The following is an 18,023-nucleotide window of genomic DNA, read 5'->3' as shown; positions in this document are numbered from 1 at the left end:
TCAGAGGCGGGCTGCTAGATTTGTTACTGGCAGGTTTGATCATCACGCGAGTGTTACGGAAATGCTTCAGGAACTCGGGTGGGAGTCTCTAGAGGAAAGGAGGCGTTCTTTTCGTGAATCACTACTGAGGAAATTTAGAGAACCAGCATTTGAGGCTGACTGCAGTACAATTTTACTGCCGCCAACTTATATTTCGCGGAAGGACCGCAAAGATAAGAGAGATTAGGGCTCGTACAGAGGCATATAGGCTGCCATTTTTCCCTCGTTGTGTTTGGGAATGGAACAGGGGGAGAAGATGCTAGTTGTGGTACGAGGTACCCTCCACCACGCACCGTATGGTGGATTGCGGAGTATGTATGTAGATGTAGATGTAGATGCACCTGAAAGAAGACACACGCAAGCGCCAAGTCGACGGACGATCTCGCCTCACGCCAACAGTCTGCTGCCACTAAAAGCCCTGTAAAAGACAGTATCATAAGGCGCGAGGCAATACTTGCGACCTTCCTTCGGCGCCAGATGCTGAGGAGGTTGGAGCAAGTGGAGCAGTGTCTGATGCGGCGGTCGCGAAGCCACTCCGCCAGTGATGGTCCATCCCGTGGGTGCGAACAATAGCAGGCGAGAAACAGTTGCATGGTGTGTGCGGAGCGAAGTTTGGCCGTCTGCTGCTTGAATGTTCTGACAAAACGTTCCACTTCGCCGTTTGAGCATGGATGGAACGTTGCACCAGTTAGATGCTGTAAGCCATTGCGTTCACAGAATGTTTCAAATTCATTTGACGTGAACTGAGGACCGTTGTCTGACACTCTTACTTCAGGTAAACCTTCCAGGAAAAAAAATCGATGACAACATCTGAATTGTGCTACGTGACGTTGTCGAGTTCATGGGCACAGCAAACGGAAACTTGCTGTACGAGTCAACCACTATCAACCAGCGAGTGCACCGAATAGGTCCTGCAAAGTCTATGTTCACACGTTACCATGGCGATTGCGACTTTCGCCAAGCAAAGAATTTTTGTGGTGGAGCGGGCTGATTTTCCGCACATTCTTGACACTGTGACGTCATCTGTTCTATTTGGGCGTCCATACCGTACCAAGTACAGTGTCGACGCGCTAACTATTTCATACGAACAATCCCCCAGTGTTCTTGGTGAAGTAACTGCAACACTTCTTTTTGCAAAGCTTTGGGGATCAACACACGTGACTGTCCACTGTCATTATGAATAAGAATCACACCTTTCTGCAGAGCGGGGCTATGCCGACGTGCAAAGTATCGGCCCACTACAGAGTTGTTTATGCTATTCAATCAGTGAGGGAAAAATTTGCTAATATATGTTAGCAAAATGTTCAAATCTGGATCAGCTTCCGTGGCCTGGGCCATTCTCTTATAATTCATTGGAAAAGACTGAAGCAATTCAGAGTCCTGAGCATCGATGTGACAACAAGATGCAGCAGAAGCGTCAAAGTCTGTATCAGGGCCAATAGGAAGACGTGAAAGCGCGTCCGCATTTCCATGTTGAGCTGTCGGATGATATTTCGATGAGACGAAAACAACAAAGCACATCTTTGCAATTTTTGGGCAGTTTGTACAGGAGCCGGTTATGTCGGATGAAACAAGGACTGCAAAGGCTTGTGATCCGTTACTAAGTAGAATTTTCTGCCAGACAAATGGTGGTGAAATTTGATGACACCATACACAATAGCCAAAGCCTCTCTCGCAATTTGCCGGCCGGTATGGCCGAGCGGTTCTAGGCGCTTCAGTCCAGAACCGCGCTACCGTTACGGTCGCAGGTTCGAATCCTGCCTCGGGCATGGATGTGTGTGATGTCCTTAGGTTAGTTAGGTTTAAGTAGTTCTAAGTTCTAGGGGACTGATGACCTCAGATGTTAAGTCCCATAGTGCTCAGAGCCATTTTTCTCGCAATTTGTGAATAGTTACTCTGAGCTTCGGACAACACTTTTGATGCGAAAGCAATAGGTCTATCTTCAACATCGGTTCTGTGCGACAAGCACTGCACCGATTCCGTAAGACGAAGCATCAACTTGCAATCCAAGTGGTTTGCCAGGATCAAAGTGAACTAAGCATCGATCGCTGAGCAAGGCATCTTTAATTTTTTGAAAATCTACATGGCACTCATCTGTCCAAACTAAGGAGACAGTCTTGCGACGCAAGCAATGTAATGGAGCTGCAACTTGTGCAGCATTCTGTATGAACCGAATTTAATAGTTCATTTTTCCTAAGACTGACTGCAATTCTGTGACATAGCGAGGAACTGGAAAATTTCGTGTGGCTCAAGAATGCGACTGAAGGGAATGTAAACCTTGACTCTTTATGACATGACCAAGATACTGCAACTCAGGTTAAAAAAAAATATCACGTTCAGTCTACACTTTAGTCCTGCCTCAAACAACACACGAAATAAAGCACGAATATTTGTAATATGTTCTTCAGGTGTGCGACCTGCTACTAGAATGTCGCCCAAATAGTTCGAACAGTTTGGCACTTGCGCAGTCAGCTGTTTCGAATATCGTTGGAAAATGGCGCTTGCGGAAGCACTGCCAAAAGGCAAACGCAAATATTTAAACAAGCCCAAATTATTTACTACACTCACTTTCTGAGTCGAGCGGTGTTTGAAGATACGCGTCGCGCAAATCAATTTTTGAAAAATAGCGTCCAGCGCCTAATCTGTCCATGAGAACCTCTGGGCTCGCCAATGTATAAGTATCAATTACTGTTTGTGGATTCACTGTAGACTTAAAAACACAGACGCGAATGCAACCTGAAGGTTTGGGGAGCCAAACTAGTGGAGTTGCCCATTGACTAGCTGATGTGGGCGCAATAACTACGCTATCTTGCAATTTTTTAAGTGCAACAGCGACTTTGTCCCGTAATGCAATGGGAACAGTTCTGGCCCGGAAAAATTTCGGCTGTGCATTGTCTTTCAGCGTAATATGTTCAACAAAATTGTTGTTGTTGTTGTGGTCTTCAGTCCTGAGACTGGTTTGATGCATCTCTCCATGCTACTCTATGCTATGCAAGCGTCTTCATCTCCCAGTACCTACTGCAGCCAACATCCTTCTGAATCTGCTTGGTGTATTCATCTCTTGGTCGCCCTCTACGATTTTTACCCTCCACGCTGCCCTCCAATACTAAATTGGTGATCCCTCGATGTCTCATAACATGTCCTACCAACCGGTCCCTTCTTCAGGTCAAGTTGTGCCACAAACTCCTCTTCTCCCCAGTTCTATTCAATACCTCATCATTAGTTATGTGATTTACCCATCTAATCTTCAGCATTCTTCTGTAGCACCACATTTCGAAAGCTTCTATTCTCTTCTTGTCTAAACTATTTATCGTCCACGTTTCACTTCCATACATGGCTACACTCCTCACAAATACTTTCAGAAACGACTTCCTGACACTTAAATCTATACTCGATGTTAAAAAATTTTTCTTCTTCAGAAACGCTTTCCTTGCCATTGCCTCTCTACTTCGACCATCTTCAGTTATTTTGTTCCCCAAATAGCAAAACTCCTTTACTACTTTGTCTCATTTCCTAATCTAATTCCCTCAGCATCACCCGACTTAATTCGACTACATTACATTATCCTCGTTTTGCTTTTGTTGATGTTCATCTTATACCCTCCCTTCAAGACACTGTCCATTCCGTTCAGCTGCTCTTCCAAGTTCTTTGCTGTCTCTGACAGAATTACAATGTCATCGGCGAACCTCAAAGATTTTATTTCTTCTCCATGGATTTTAATACCTACCCCAAAGTATTCTTTTGTTTCCTTTATTGCTTGCTGAATATACAGATTGAATAACATTGGGGATAGGCTACAACCCTGTCTCACTCCCTTCCCAACCACTGCTCCCCTTTCATGCTCCTTGACTCTTATAACTACCATCTGCTTTCTGTACAAGTTGTAAATAGCCCTTCGCTCCCTGTATTTTACCCCTGCCACCTTCAGAATTTGAAAGAGAGTATTGCAGTCAACATTGTCAAAAGCTTTCTCTAAGTTTACAAATGCTAGAAACGTAGGTTTGCCTTTCCTTAATCTTTCTTCTAAGATAAGTCGTAGGGTCAGTATTGCCTCACGTGTCCCAACATTTCTACGGAATCCAAACTGATCTTCCCCGAGGTCCGCTTCTATCAGTTTTTCCATTCGTCTGTAAAGAATTCGCTTTAGTATTTTGCAGCTGTGACTTATTAAACTGATAGTTCGGTAATTGTCACATCTGTCAACACCTACTTTCTTTGGGATTGGAATTATTATATTCTTCTTGAAGTCTGAGGGTATTTCGCCTGTCTCATACATCTTGCTCACCAGATGGTAGCGTTTTGTCAGGGCTGGCTCTCCCAAGGCTGTCAGTAGTTAGGTTTGCCTAAACCTTCAAAAAAGTGTTCCGGGAATTCTTTTAGCAAGCTAGCTACATTGTCTTTTCATTGAATGAAGACAGAGACGAGACCTTATCCTAAATATTAAAGTCAAACAAATCAAATGAATCAAGACTAAATATGTTCTCACACTCGCCTTATTGTAGCATTGTAATAGTCACTGTTCGCGAATGTAAGCGATACATGGCAGGCAAAGAACATGCTCCGAGAATGGGAATGTCTGACCATTATGAGCTGTCAGCTGCGTGCTAGTTTTAGACAGTCGCGGAGAGCCTAACAGTTCATCTGCGTGACGATTTAGCAGTGTGACAGAGGCACCCGGTCCAACTGAAATTTTACACGTTTCCCACAAATAAGTAAACGAAAAAAACGTTTATTTGACTGACGTATCACTGAAGATACTGTACGCTTGCCTGTTGCAGATTTGGAATATACTGTATTAATGACATGGGGCTTGTGACTAGATTTTTGTGGATGGGCCGAATTCTTACGTCTGTTCCGTTGCGAACATACTGATTGCACATGTCCTTTCTTACCACAGGTGTAGCACTAAGCTTGCCCGGAGGGGCAGTCTTGGCGTTTGTGCCGTGAATAAGACCTAGGGCAACACTTAGGTCTGTGCGTCTGTGTAGCCGCCAGTTTAGCGAACTGCTTACGCGGTGTGAATGGCTGTTTTCTAGGCTGGGCTAGCGCAAACCGCCGGTGCGGAATGGGACGATCGCAAGCATGGCACTCAACCCCACAAGTAGTTGGCTGCTCAAATTTATGAGTCGACAAGCCATCGGAATCGTACTGACATAAGATTTGAAGTACCTGCTGTTATGAGAGAATGTTTCAAAATCTGTTATCTGAGTTTATCAGGCGCATTGTACACGATCGCATCACGTAACATAGCGCACCGCAAGCACATTTGAATTTGCATTTCCTTGTCGTACCCTGCAAATATGTTGTCCACTCGCGATAAGTTTGTTCCGACAGATTTTTTGCTATGAAAGAATCGATACGTAGCTGCTACCACATTCACTTGTTGGTCATAATAGTGACGCTACCACGTAAACAAGTTCACTTGGAATGGCGTTAGGGAACAGTTTTTGTAGGAGCCTCAACATTGCACTTCCTACTGTTGACAGTAGATAGGAAAGTTTCACAGTACCTGTACATTGGGGGCGATGTCGTGGGCTTCAGATTGTGACAACCACTCGAGCCATTCTTCTCCTTGTTCACAAAACTGTCGAAAAGGTGGCGCTTGTTCCGTTGGGCGCACAGTGTTGGCAAGTAGCTGCTGCACCGTGTTGAGTAACGTAGAGATTTGTTGTTACTGGAACTGAAACATCTGCATTAGCTGTGTGGCATCTAACGCTTGCGGCTGTGGCGGGGACAGGAGGGGTGGACATTTTGGAAGACGCAAATGCAACAAACAGACAAGGCAAGAAATCTAAATAATGATGAAATCAAAGTAATTTTCTGCAACGCAAGCCTGAAAACAGTAGTTTAATGAACAAAGTAAGAGCATGGACTATCAGACCAATTGTGTGATTGGATTGGAGAGTTCCTAGATAGCAGAACGCAGCATGTCATTCTCAATGGAGAGAAGTCTTCCGAAGTAAGAGTGATCTCAGGTGTGCTGCAGGGGAGTGTCGTAGGACCGTTGCTATTCACAATATATATAAATGACCTTGTGGATAACATCGGAAGTTCACTGAGGCTTTTTGCGGAGGGTGCTGTAGTATATCTAGAGGTTGTAACGATGTAAAATTGTACGGAAATGCAGGAGAATCTGCAGCGAATTGACGCATGGTGCAGGGAATGGCGATTGAATCTCAATGTAGACAAGTGTAATGTGCTGCGAATGCATAGAAAGAAAGACCCTTTATCATTTAGCTACAATATAGCAAGTCAGCAACTGGAAGCAGTTAATTCCATAAATCATCTGGGAGTACGAATTAGGAGTGATTTAAAATGGAATGATCATATAAAGTTGATCGTTGGTAAAGCAGATGCCAGACTGAGATTCATTGGAAGAATCCCAACGAAATGCAATCCGAAAACAATTGATAGTGGAGATAGAGAAGATCCATCGGAGAGCAGCGCGCTTCGTTACAGGATCATTTAGTAATCGCGAAAGCGTTACAGAGATGATAGATAAACTCCAGTGGAAGACTCTGCAGGAGAGACGCTCAGTAGCTCGGTACGGGCTTTTGTTGAAGTTTCGAGAACATACCTTCGCCGAGGAGTCAAGCAGTACATTGCTCCCTCCTACGTATATCTCGCGAAGAGACCATGAGGATAAAATCAGAGAGATTAGAGCCCACACAGACGCATACCGACAATCCTTCTTTCCACGAACAATACGAGACTGGAACAGAAGGGAGAACCGATAGAGGTACTCAAGGTACCCTCCGCTACACACCGTCAGGTGGCTTGCGGAGTATGGATGTAGATGTAGATGTAAAAAAACGACAAGAAACTGTTAAATCAAATGAGGGCCCCCTGTAAAGTAAAGACAAGAAAATTAGGGTGCCAGCACATTTATAAAAAAAAAAAAAAAGTGGCCGTAGGGCACTGGGTTCGGAGTATACTCATCGCCAGGTATGGGGGCCTGCCCACTCGTCTCGTATAGGGTGCCTAAAGGATCCTGCTTCGTCGGAATGCTATACAACAATTCCGGCAAATCGCATTAATAATTTTTATTACGAATAAGAAGATCGACAATACTTAACTTGAAATATACAATGGTGTCACAAGCGATGGGCGATATGCAACATCAATCCGATTCCTTTGCTATACAGGGTGTTACAAAAAGGTACGGCCAAACTTTCAGGAAACATTCCTCACACACAAAGAAAGAAAATATGTTCTGTAGACATGTGTCCGGAAACGCTTACTTTTCATGTTAGAGATCTTTTCATTACTTCTCTTCAAATCACATTAATCGTGGAATGGAAACTCACAGTAACAGAACGTACCAGCGTGACTTCAAACACTTTGTTATAGGAAATGTTCAAAATGTCCTCCGTTAGCGAGGATACATGCATCCACCCTCCTTCGCATGGCATCCCTGATGCGCTGATGCAGCCCTGGAGAATGGCGTATTGTATCACAGCTGTCCTCAATACGAGCACGAAGAGTCTCTACATTTGGTACCGGGGTTGCGTAGACAAGAGCTTTCAAATGCCCCCATAAATGAAAGTCAAGAGGGTTGAGGTCAGGAGAGCGTGGAGGCCACGGAATTGGTCCGCCTCTACCAATCCATCGGTCACCGAATCTGTTGTTGAGAAGCGTACAAACACTTCGACTGAAGTGTGCAGGCGCTCCATCGTGCATGAACCACATGTTGTGTTGTACTTGTGAAGGCACATGTTCTAGCAGCACAGGTAGAGTATCCCGTATGAAATCATGATAACGTACTCCATTGAGCGTAGGTGGAAGAACATGGGGCCCAATCAAGACATCACCAACAATGCCCGCCCAAACGTTCACAGAAAATCTGTGTTGATGACGTGATTGCACAATCGCGTGAGGATTCTCGTCAGCCCACAAATGTTGATTGTGAAAATTTGCAATTTGATCACGTTGGAATGAAGCCTCATCCGTAAAGAGAACATTTGCACTGAAATAAGGATTGACACATTGTCGGATGAACCATTCGCAGAAGTGTACCCGTGGAGGCCAATCAGCTGCTGATAGTGCGTGCATACGCTGTACATGGTACGGAAACAACTGGTTCTTCCGTAGCACTCTCCCTACAGTGACGTGGTCAATGTTACCTTGTACAGCAGCAACTTCTCTGACGCTAACATTAGGGTCATCGTCAACTGCACGAAGAATTGCCTCGTCCATTGCAGGTGTCCTCGTCGTTCTAGGTCTTCCCCAGTCGCGAGTCATAGGCTGGAATGTTCCGTGCTCCCTAAGACGCCGATCAATTGCTTCGAACGTCTTCCTGTCGAGACACCATCGTTTCGGAAATCTGTCTCGATACAAACGTACCGCGCCACGGCTATTGCCCCGTGCTAATCCAGACATCAAATGGGCGTCTGTCAACTCCGCATTTGTAAACATTGCACTGACTGCAAAACCACGTTCGTGATGAACACTAACCTGTTGATGCTACGTACTGATGTGCTTGATGCTAGTACTGTAGAGCAATGAGTCGCATGTCAACACAAGCACCGAAGTCAACATTACCTTCCTTCAATTGGGCTAACTGGCGGTGAATCGAGGAAGTACAGTACATACTGACGAAACTAAAATGAGCTCTAACATGGAAATTAAGCGTTTCCGGACACATGTCCACATAACATCTTTTCTTTATTTGTGTGTGAGGAATGTTTCATGAAAGCTTGCCCGTACCTTTTTGTAACACCCTGTATACAATGTTCATGCAAGTTTGACATACAGTTTGTGGATCACTAATAACTGCTATCGTAGCGTTCTCTGCTAGCCTGTCCATATACTGTCGTAATACCTCTGCCAATACTGAGCCGATACTAAGCGGCGGGGTTTGGCAGGAGCGACGCCTACATGGTGCTCTTGTAGAGGCCGTTCCCCTCGTGGTGCGGTCCTGATCAATGGCTCTGAGCACTATGGGACTTAAAATCTGTGGTCATCAGTCCCCTAGAACTTAGAACTACTTAAAGCTAACTAACCTAAAAACATCACACACAGCCATGCCCGAGGCAGGATTCGAACCTGCGACCGTAGCGGTCGCGCGGTTCCGAAATGTAGCGACTAGAACCGCTCGGCCACATCGGCCGGCGCGGTCCTGGTCAGTGCACCGTTAGCCTACGTCGTTTCACCGTCTTCTCTTCTCTTGCGTTCTTCACCTACGTTCCAGCGGTTGTGGTTACCCCAGAATAGTGACAGCTAGATATGGCAACCCTAGTTGTGAGGCGAGAGGGTCTGGAAAAGGGATGGGTAAACCCCACCTGGCAAAAACGGATACCAGTATTTCGGTTTTGAATAACCAGTATTTTTGTTTAGTCTCGATTATAACAAGTGTTTTTGTTTGTTACTAATAACGGAATAAAATACCGAAATATCACAATAGCCTTAGCAGCAGTGCTAAAACTTTTCGTTTTTAAATAAACCTTTTCTCTGCAAAAAACGAGTAATTTTTATTCTTAACGTTTGCATTGGTTTGACATATCGCGTTTTTTTAATAGAAAACGGGGAAAAGCGGTCAGTGCTACATTTCTAACAATGCTGATAGCAATGAGGAACAAACTGTTGTGTACATAGCTCCACGTAGTCAGCACATACACAACTTTCCCACTAGAGCGCGCCCCACTAAGCACAATAGCGCAGGCGCAGCGGTTTTCCGTCTCCGCACTACGAGATGGCGCTGCCTTAGAGACGGACCAAATTCTGCTTCCTCCGATCTGCGTATTAATATGTAACCCAGCCAATGCGATTGCTGCTAACATAGAACCTTTTCTCCTCATGGATCAAACTCGCGCAGTGATACATGAATGCGCGAGGTATTATAACGAGTGTACAGACCTCCGATTAGTCAGTCTGCATTTATCTGCACCTGTCTGTACCAGTCTACATTAGTCTGCACCAGTCTATAGTCAAGTTTCAGTCTGCGCCTAGTAAGATTACTATATTCCTGTACATAGCCATGAAGATAAATGTATAGACACTTTGTCAAGTAACAGAGATATGTGAGAATAAGATTAACGTACCAAGACCAAAGGAACTTCAGATTGTCAATTGTAAATAGCATCCAGAATCAAGTTATGTAAGGTTTATGCTTGGTACTATTTTAATAAATGTGTGTGAAAATTAATCAAGTTCTGTTTAAAGTTGGTCACCGTCAATCTGCTACTCTAAGCGTGCAAGTGGCATTTCCATCATCTGACCTAACGGCAGAAGATAAACACGCCACGATAAGACCACGAGACATATTGCTGACACTCGCCTACTTCGTTAGAGCGACAAGTCAAATAATCTGATGGTGTGTGTACCAAAGGTCTTACAGTACGCACACCACACAAACACATGGCATAAGAATTATAACTGCATTGTTGAGACAGTAATGTGCCTTTTGCTGTGTGTCGTAACCTAAGGTACGTCTGTGTACCTGCAGTGTGCATAGGGTGACCAGACGTCCGGATTAATCCGGGCATGTCCTCCTTTTTAGTTCTTTGTCCGGGCGGATTTTTACAGTGTCCGGCTTTTTCGCAAAGTTGAGCGTAATACAGTTAAATTTACAATTCGTCCTGTTCTATTGCTCTTTTCTTAGATACTTTAACTATTGGTACAGCCTTCGTGATAAATACGCATGAAGCGATGTTAGTAGGTGGCATCAGGATCGAGAATATTTTCTCTAATTACGAAACAGTGGACTGACGAGAGGAATAGATTAAACCTTGAATCATTGAAAGGTATGTTGATGGTCCAATATAATTTAAAAAAATTTCATGTGTGTCATTTTACAATTACCCGTTAAGTAAGCCTAAACTTCTGCAAAAAATTGTTTCCTCCGAGAAGTATCAATAATTGTTAAGGAATGTGTGTATGTTATGTCTATGAATAACAAACTCATTTATTAAAATTGAACGTATGTTTGATGGGGAATATTGCAGATGAGGATACCATCCGTCAGCTTTGTACAAGTCACATGAAAGCCGCCAATCAGGAGTGGCGTTTAGGCAGCCGTCTTTGTTAAATCTTAAAACTACGCGTAAACATAAAAACAATTGATGCCACGCCACACGGGATTGGCCGAGCGGTCTAGGGCGCTGCAGTCATGGACTGTGCGGCTGGTCCCAGCGGAGGTTCGAGTCCTCCCTCGGGCATGGGTGTGTGTGTTTGTCTTTAGGATAATTTAGGTTAAGTAGTGTGTAAGCTTAGGGACTGATAACCTTAGCAGTTAAGTCCCATAAGATTTTACACACATTTGAACATTTTTGAATTGATGCCACACTGTCACCACAATCAATGTTTTTAATTTATAATTTAAAAAAAAATATTGCTCTGGGAATCACCACCTGACCACCAGTAACAATTAACTATTGGTTTTACCGGTAATTCCCGACAGTCACGTGACTTGTCCAAAGCTGATGGGTGGTATCCTAATTTGCAGTTGACCTGTTTGATGTGTCCTCTTTTTTCTTCCTTTGTCCTCCTTTTTGAAGCTGTTTGTCCTCCTTTTTAAACAGTTCCATCTGGTCACCCTAAGTGTGCAAGGCTTGCCCCCGCCTGGTCTGTACAGCGCTTTCTTGCTATAGTCGCCGGACGTCCATTATATTGCAGAATGGGACCAAACCTAATCTGGATAAATTTGTAAGAAGTGATGAAGCAACGAAGTACAATGCTTCATTTGCTTTAAAAGACTAAAGATCTGTCTGCCTTTCTATGAAGTAGTAAAAGAGGAAGGAAATTATGTCAACAGTAACAAATTTAACAATTCATTCATGGTATACAATAAAAACAGTAAGCAGCTGATCATCTTGCTGTATCCACATGTGCTTGTAGCACTTGAAAAGATTCCCCATTACAACATGATTTTTCAGCAGAATTTCAAAAAATTAGTATCAGTGGGAGACTACTGGTGAGTTTTTGTAGTATTCAGTACTTATCTCTTTTCGAGAAAAGCAGCATATGGTGCACAGAGTAAGTTTTCTTATATTTGCCTATTTTTATTTAATACTTTGATTCTATGTATCTTGAAGCTGAGCGAGTCAAAATTTTTCAGTCCTTGCTAGATTTCTGCATCTGTTATAAGAAATAAAAAACCGAAAATCAGTTTTTCAGAAACTGTTGTATTCTCCAACAGTTTATTGAACGTAACTTCTTCTACAATACAATAGCTGGCTGTACAATAGATGTAGACGTCCGTCGATCTAGCCAGAGATGTGGTTCCTCTCGGTCAGCTGGTACTTTGAACGGCGGTGCAGTACAGCGGCTTCGGTGATATCTTCTCGGAGACTCTGCTATAGCGGTTGCCATTAGCAGCGGACGAAGACTGGTCTGCCTTCGACCGGCCGGGCCTATATAGTGAGATGGAGCCAATAGAAGCCCGCCATTGGACTCGGTGGCCGGATATGTCGTGGCGACCTCTGCAAGGAAAGGTTCCTATTAATCGACTGGAATCTTCGGCGTGTTTACCTGATGTCTTCGCCTGTTTGGCTGTTGGTTTGTTTCCCTCATAGCGTGGCTGTTATGCAGTGCTGTCTGCCATTTAGGGGAACCTGATGGCAGACAGTACAGAAACCATTTATTTTGAGCGATTTTGACAGTCAGATACAACTGGCGTGCAAAAAGTCGATATAACCGCAAATCGATTGTTTCAGCAATAACTACCATCCATAGTCTGAAAGGCTATCATTCAGTCTGATGAGGCCAAATGTGAACCCACTCGAATCATATAAACAGCGAATGGACACCTAAACTGCTGATGTGGCGTCAAACCATGCTAGGAACCACATTTATTTCTCATACATAAAGTTATTCATTATCACTGGTTCTGCACTGTGACTAGTGCACACTGTAGTTTCGCCACGTAGTAGTACTAGAATGTATTGTGTATCACTGTATCACTTATTGGTGGCCATTTGCAGGTAAGGAGTGCATCGACGTCACACTGGATCGGATCCGCAAGATGGCGGACCAGTGTGCGGCGCTGCAGGGCTTCCTGGTGTTCCACTCGTTCGGGGGCGGCACCGGCTCCGGGTTCGGATCTCTGCTGATGGAGAGGCTCTCTGTGGACTACCCAAAGCGCAGCAAGCTCGCCTTCTCTATCTACCCGGCCCCGCAGGTACGACTCTGCCTGCACTCTGGTGGCACACTTGTGTACGGTCGGGTCCACACCACTCGCTTGCAACAAATATTCTGTCAAAAAAGGTCCCCAGTGTCCTTAGACAGTAGGCCCAGATTATACGTGTGTAAGAGACACCGTGAGACATAAAGTCCGCAGTGCTTCTATAGCACCACGCCCAGACTACGCACCTGCAGAATACACCTCTAGATGAAACTGCACCACTGTCCCTCAGCTGTTGAGGCCAGACTGTGCACCTGCAAGATACACCTAGAGACAGAAACTCCCCAGTGTCAGTACATGGTCAGGCCCATACTATATGTCCTTAAGTTACCCATTATAAAGTTCACAGTTTATGTGCAATATAAACCGGGAGGCAAAGAAACCTCCTGTCCCTCTAAAGTCGACCTTGGACAACACATGCAAGATACACCATGAATCAAATACGCCTCATTGATCCTAGATGGTCAGGCCCATACTGACTGGGTTTAAGTGACACCCAGATCATGTAAGAAACAGATTGACCGATCGCTTGGTCTAGCAGGCAACCCATGGCTGGGAACGGCCACCAGGCGGCAACAGCATCACACCCTTACTTGTGGCACCAACCACTAGATGGCACTCCGTTCTGTGAAATATGTGGCAACATCGTCCGAACGCGTGCAGCTCTCCACCATTTGGCGTCTGTAAAGTACTGCTGTTTCTGACATACCGGTGGTTTTGGATCGAGTCGTCATACCGAGGGCCTGCTAGTATATCAACTGTGGAAGGAGTAGACAGACAAATCCTGAGCTAAAAATGTAGTAGAACTGTCTCAAAACTGAAAATTATAAAAAATATGTAGTTTATTCATGTTGTATTTAAGTACCAAATAAAGATTCTCCGTTAGGCTGCACAAATAAGTTTCGTTGCCTTTCCTTGATCACTCTACCGCATTTACCTAGAAAGTAGTAATGTCTTAAACCTGAGCAAAACAGTACTGCTTGTGACAATAGTAGATGTGCTGACCGCAAATTTAATATGTTTTACTCACGGAATTTAAAGTTTCACAATGTTTATTTTTTTCGAAGATATTGTTGTTAAGTGCATACCTGAAATTATATTCGTTTACAACTAACAGTGATCATATGCAAAATGTGACGCTTACAGAAATACTTAGAAAGGATGCAAAATCTGTTTCTTAAACTTATTTACAGTTTCAATGTGAAAAATATATTTTTGTTATAACTCACCTAATCCCTATAGATACTCTATGCAAAATAAATAATTATGTCGGTAATGTCAGGACGCGAAACCCACTCCTCAGTGCAATATTTGTCAGTAAATTAACTGATTATGTTTCAAAGACGTTGAGAAGATTTTGAAAACTTTCTAGTGTTAACCTGCACGTGGAGATCTTTTTTACCACCGTTATCCATATCAGAAGAGCTTTATAATAAAGAGGAAATAGACAGCATGGAAGGCGAGTGTAAAACCTATGCGACTGCAATACAGTCTGCATTTAAACAGTAACTCGCGAGAAATGTTTGTGTGTTACTTTTCATTTATTTCATTTCGCATATAATTGTGAGAGATATCCCTGCAGTAGAAATAAACTTGGTTTGTATAATTACAGGAGCTAATCTACATTCTTCGATTGAAAACTTGGGAAAAACCACAGCCGATCATGAGCTATAGTCAGCTGTGTGACGAATGCATTTCGCGCGCAGCGCTCTAGCCGAACACAAATCAGCGTCACTCACGTCATCGAAGATACAGCGTTGCCAATGCCGCGACATGGACAGGTCAATTATAGTTCAATTCTTTTATCTTGGCAGTTCACGCATGCCTGCCCAGACGCGGGAGATTGCTGCGTTGCCAGTTGTACACGCCAAGAGAAGCAGCGCCATAGTATAGTTCGCAAACTTACGTTTAGGGGGAGCGCCCAGTCTATGAAGTAAAGTCACCACGGCCGCATGAACCCTTTCGCTGCTATAGAGACGTGCTCCCCGCATTCCGTGATGTGCGCGATTTTGTCATCATTGCATTGCTCGCCTGTGCAGACACATGGTGTTTCGACTGCTTTGACACACTTTATCATTCGATTTCATAAATACTTTTTGGCCAAAAAATTTGATTTTTACACATCTTCTTGACTGATACCTTCCCCCCATAAATGACTTAATTTTGTTTCGATGTTCAACGCAGTTATTGTGCACCATTAGATGTAGTAAACCATTGCACAAAATTTTGAAGAGTTTGCAGAGGTCCATAGCGTATACTTTCCATATGGTCGATTTTAGTTGCCACCAGAAATTTCAAAAAATTACATTCAAACGAATAAAATTCAAGAAGTAAGACACATCGATATTGTTTTTAAATAAATAAGATATCAAGCTCTGAACAAGGTATGAACTCAAATCTTTCATTTAACAGCCAGACACTCTAACCATTACGCTAACGCAGCTCTTCGTTTAATATGTGTACTGGAGAGCTTTAAAATAACATGCAAAAACCGACAAACACTGTTGGTATGATTATGAATTACTCACGTTTCGTCGAAGTACAATAGGATATAACAATTACTGCTGTTCTTTATTGCGAAAAAAAAGCGGTTAGTGAGAATGATACAAACACCTTTCCTTGCCATCGCCTGAATTAGGAAGCTTATTGCTTGTTTGTTTTTATTTAATTAATAGAATATGAAGCAATTGGTATAAAGAATGCTTTTTCCAAACTTTCTATAAAAGAAAGTCTGCTATCAAGACATTGCTTTTGTTCAATTACTTTATTCATGACTGAACGTTTCTAAAACTGAAGACACTCGTCCGTGCTCTGCACTGCAGTCGAGCTCTGGCAACGTCCTTGTCTGTTCATTGGCTGACTATGTTTTGTGACGTCAGATGCGCAGAACGAACCTAAACTCGGCCCCCGTCATAAATGTCGCCTGCGACATCTGTTGATCGACGAGAAAACTATTTTTACGGTTGCCTGTTCCGCTGTAAGGACGGTAAATCTGTTTCACGTGATCTGAGGTGACACCACGAGATGTGAAAACCTCTCTGTGCATAGACGCTAAGCCAGTACTACACATCTGCAAGATACTGTATCAGATCAAAAGTCTCCTGTGGCCTACCCAGAAAATCACATGAATATCGTGCTAGGCATGATATCCTGTGAACTATGGATGAAGGGCAATAGGGATATTCCTTATTTCTAGATTTCCGAAAAGCATTTGCCACAGTGCCCTACTTCAGACTATTTACAAAGGTACGAGCATACGGATTAGGTTCCCAGATAATGTGAGTGGCACAAAGACTTCTTAAGTGATAAGATCCAATACGTTGCCCTCGATGGCGAGTGTTCATCAGGGACAAGGGTATCGTCCGGAAGGCCTCAGAAAAGTCTGATAGAAGCGCTAATATTTTTATACAGGGTGTTACAAAAAGGTATGGCCAAACTTTCAGGAAACATTCCTCACACACAAAGAAAGAAAATACGTTATGTGGACATGTGTCCGGGAACGCTTACTTTCCATGTTAGAGCTCATTTTATTACTTCTCTCGAAATCACATTAATCATGGAATGGAAACACACAGCAACAGAACGTACCAGCGTGACTTCAAACACTTTGTTACAGGAAATGTTCAAAATGTCCTCCGTTACCGAGGATACATGCATCCACCCTCCGTCGCATGGAATCCCTGATGCGCTGATGCAGCCCTCGAGAATGGCGTACTGTATCACATTCGTCCTCAATACGAGCACGAAGAGTCTCTACATTTGGTACCGGGGTTGCGTAGACAAGAGCTTTCAAATGACCCCCATAAATGAAAGTCAAGAGGGTTGAGGTCAGGAGAGCGTGGAGGCCATGGAATTGGTCCACCTCTATCAATCCATCGGTCACCGAATCTGTTGTTGAGAAGTGTACGAACACTTCGACTGAAATGTGCAGGAGCTCCATTGTGCATGTACCACATGTTGTGTCGTACTTGTAAAGGCACATGTTCTAGCAGCACAGGTAGAGTATCTCGTATGAAATCATGATAACGTGCTCCATTGAGCGTAGGTGGAAGAACATGGGACCCAATCAAGACATCACCAACAATGCCCGCCCAAACGTTCACAGAAAATCTGTGTTGATGACGTGACTGCACAGTTGCGTGCGGATTCTCGTCAGCCCACACATGTTGATTGTGAAAATTTACTATTAGATCACGTTGGAATAAAGCCTCATCCGTAAACAGAACATTTGCACTGAAATGAGGATTGACACATTGTTGGATGAACCATTCGCAGAAGTGTACCCGTGGAGGCCAATCAGCTGCTGATAGTGCCTGCACAAGCTGTACATGGTACGGAAACAACTGGTTCTCCCGTAGCACTCTCCATACAGTGACGTGGTCAACGTTACCTTGTACAGCAGCAACTTCTCTGACGCTGACATTAGGGTTATCGTTAACTGCACGAAGAATTGCCTCGTCCATTGCAGGTGTCCTCGTCGTTCTAGGTCTTCCCCAGTCGCGAGTCATAAGCTGGAATGTTCCGTGCTCCCTAAGACTCCGATCAATTGCTTCGAACGTCTTCCTGTCGGGAAACCTTCGTTCTGGAAATCTGTCTCGATACAAACGTACCGCGCCACAGCTATTGCCCCGTGCTAATCCAGACATCAAATGGGCATCTGCCAACTCCGCATTTGTAAACATTGCACTGACTGCAAAATCACGTTCGTGATGAACACTAACCGGTTGATGCTACGTACTGATGTGCTTGATGCTAGTACTGTAGAGCAAAGAGTCACATGTCAACACAAGCACCGAAGTCAACATTACCTTCTTTCAATTGGGCCAACTGGCGGTGAATCGAGGAAGTACAGTACATACTGACG

The 18,023-nt window shown here is 43.9% G+C and overlaps 1 protein-coding gene across 2 annotated transcripts in view; it reads left to right on the top strand.

Moving 5' to 3' along the window:
• LOC124718793 (tubulin alpha-3 chain-like) overlaps positions 1 to 18,023 on the top strand; it is a 251,477-nt gene that overhangs the window by 154,877 nt on the left and 78,577 nt on the right. For both annotated transcript variants that reach the window (XM_047244401.1, XM_047244400.1), the window contains exon 4: positions 12,960 to 13,156. In XM_047244401.1, the coding sequence (XP_047100357.1) occupies positions 12,960 to 13,156 (197 nt within the window). The remainder of the gene's footprint in view (positions 1 to 12,959; positions 13,157 to 18,023) is intronic.

This window comes from Schistocerca piceifrons, chromosome 10 (genome assembly GCF_021461385.2).
Source record: "Schistocerca piceifrons isolate TAMUIC-IGC-003096 chromosome 10, iqSchPice1.1, whole genome shotgun sequence".
In the NCBI taxonomy this organism is placed as follows: domain Eukaryota; kingdom Metazoa; phylum Arthropoda; class Insecta; order Orthoptera; family Acrididae; genus Schistocerca; species Schistocerca piceifrons.
This window is presented reverse-complemented; position numbering and strand designations above follow the sequence as displayed.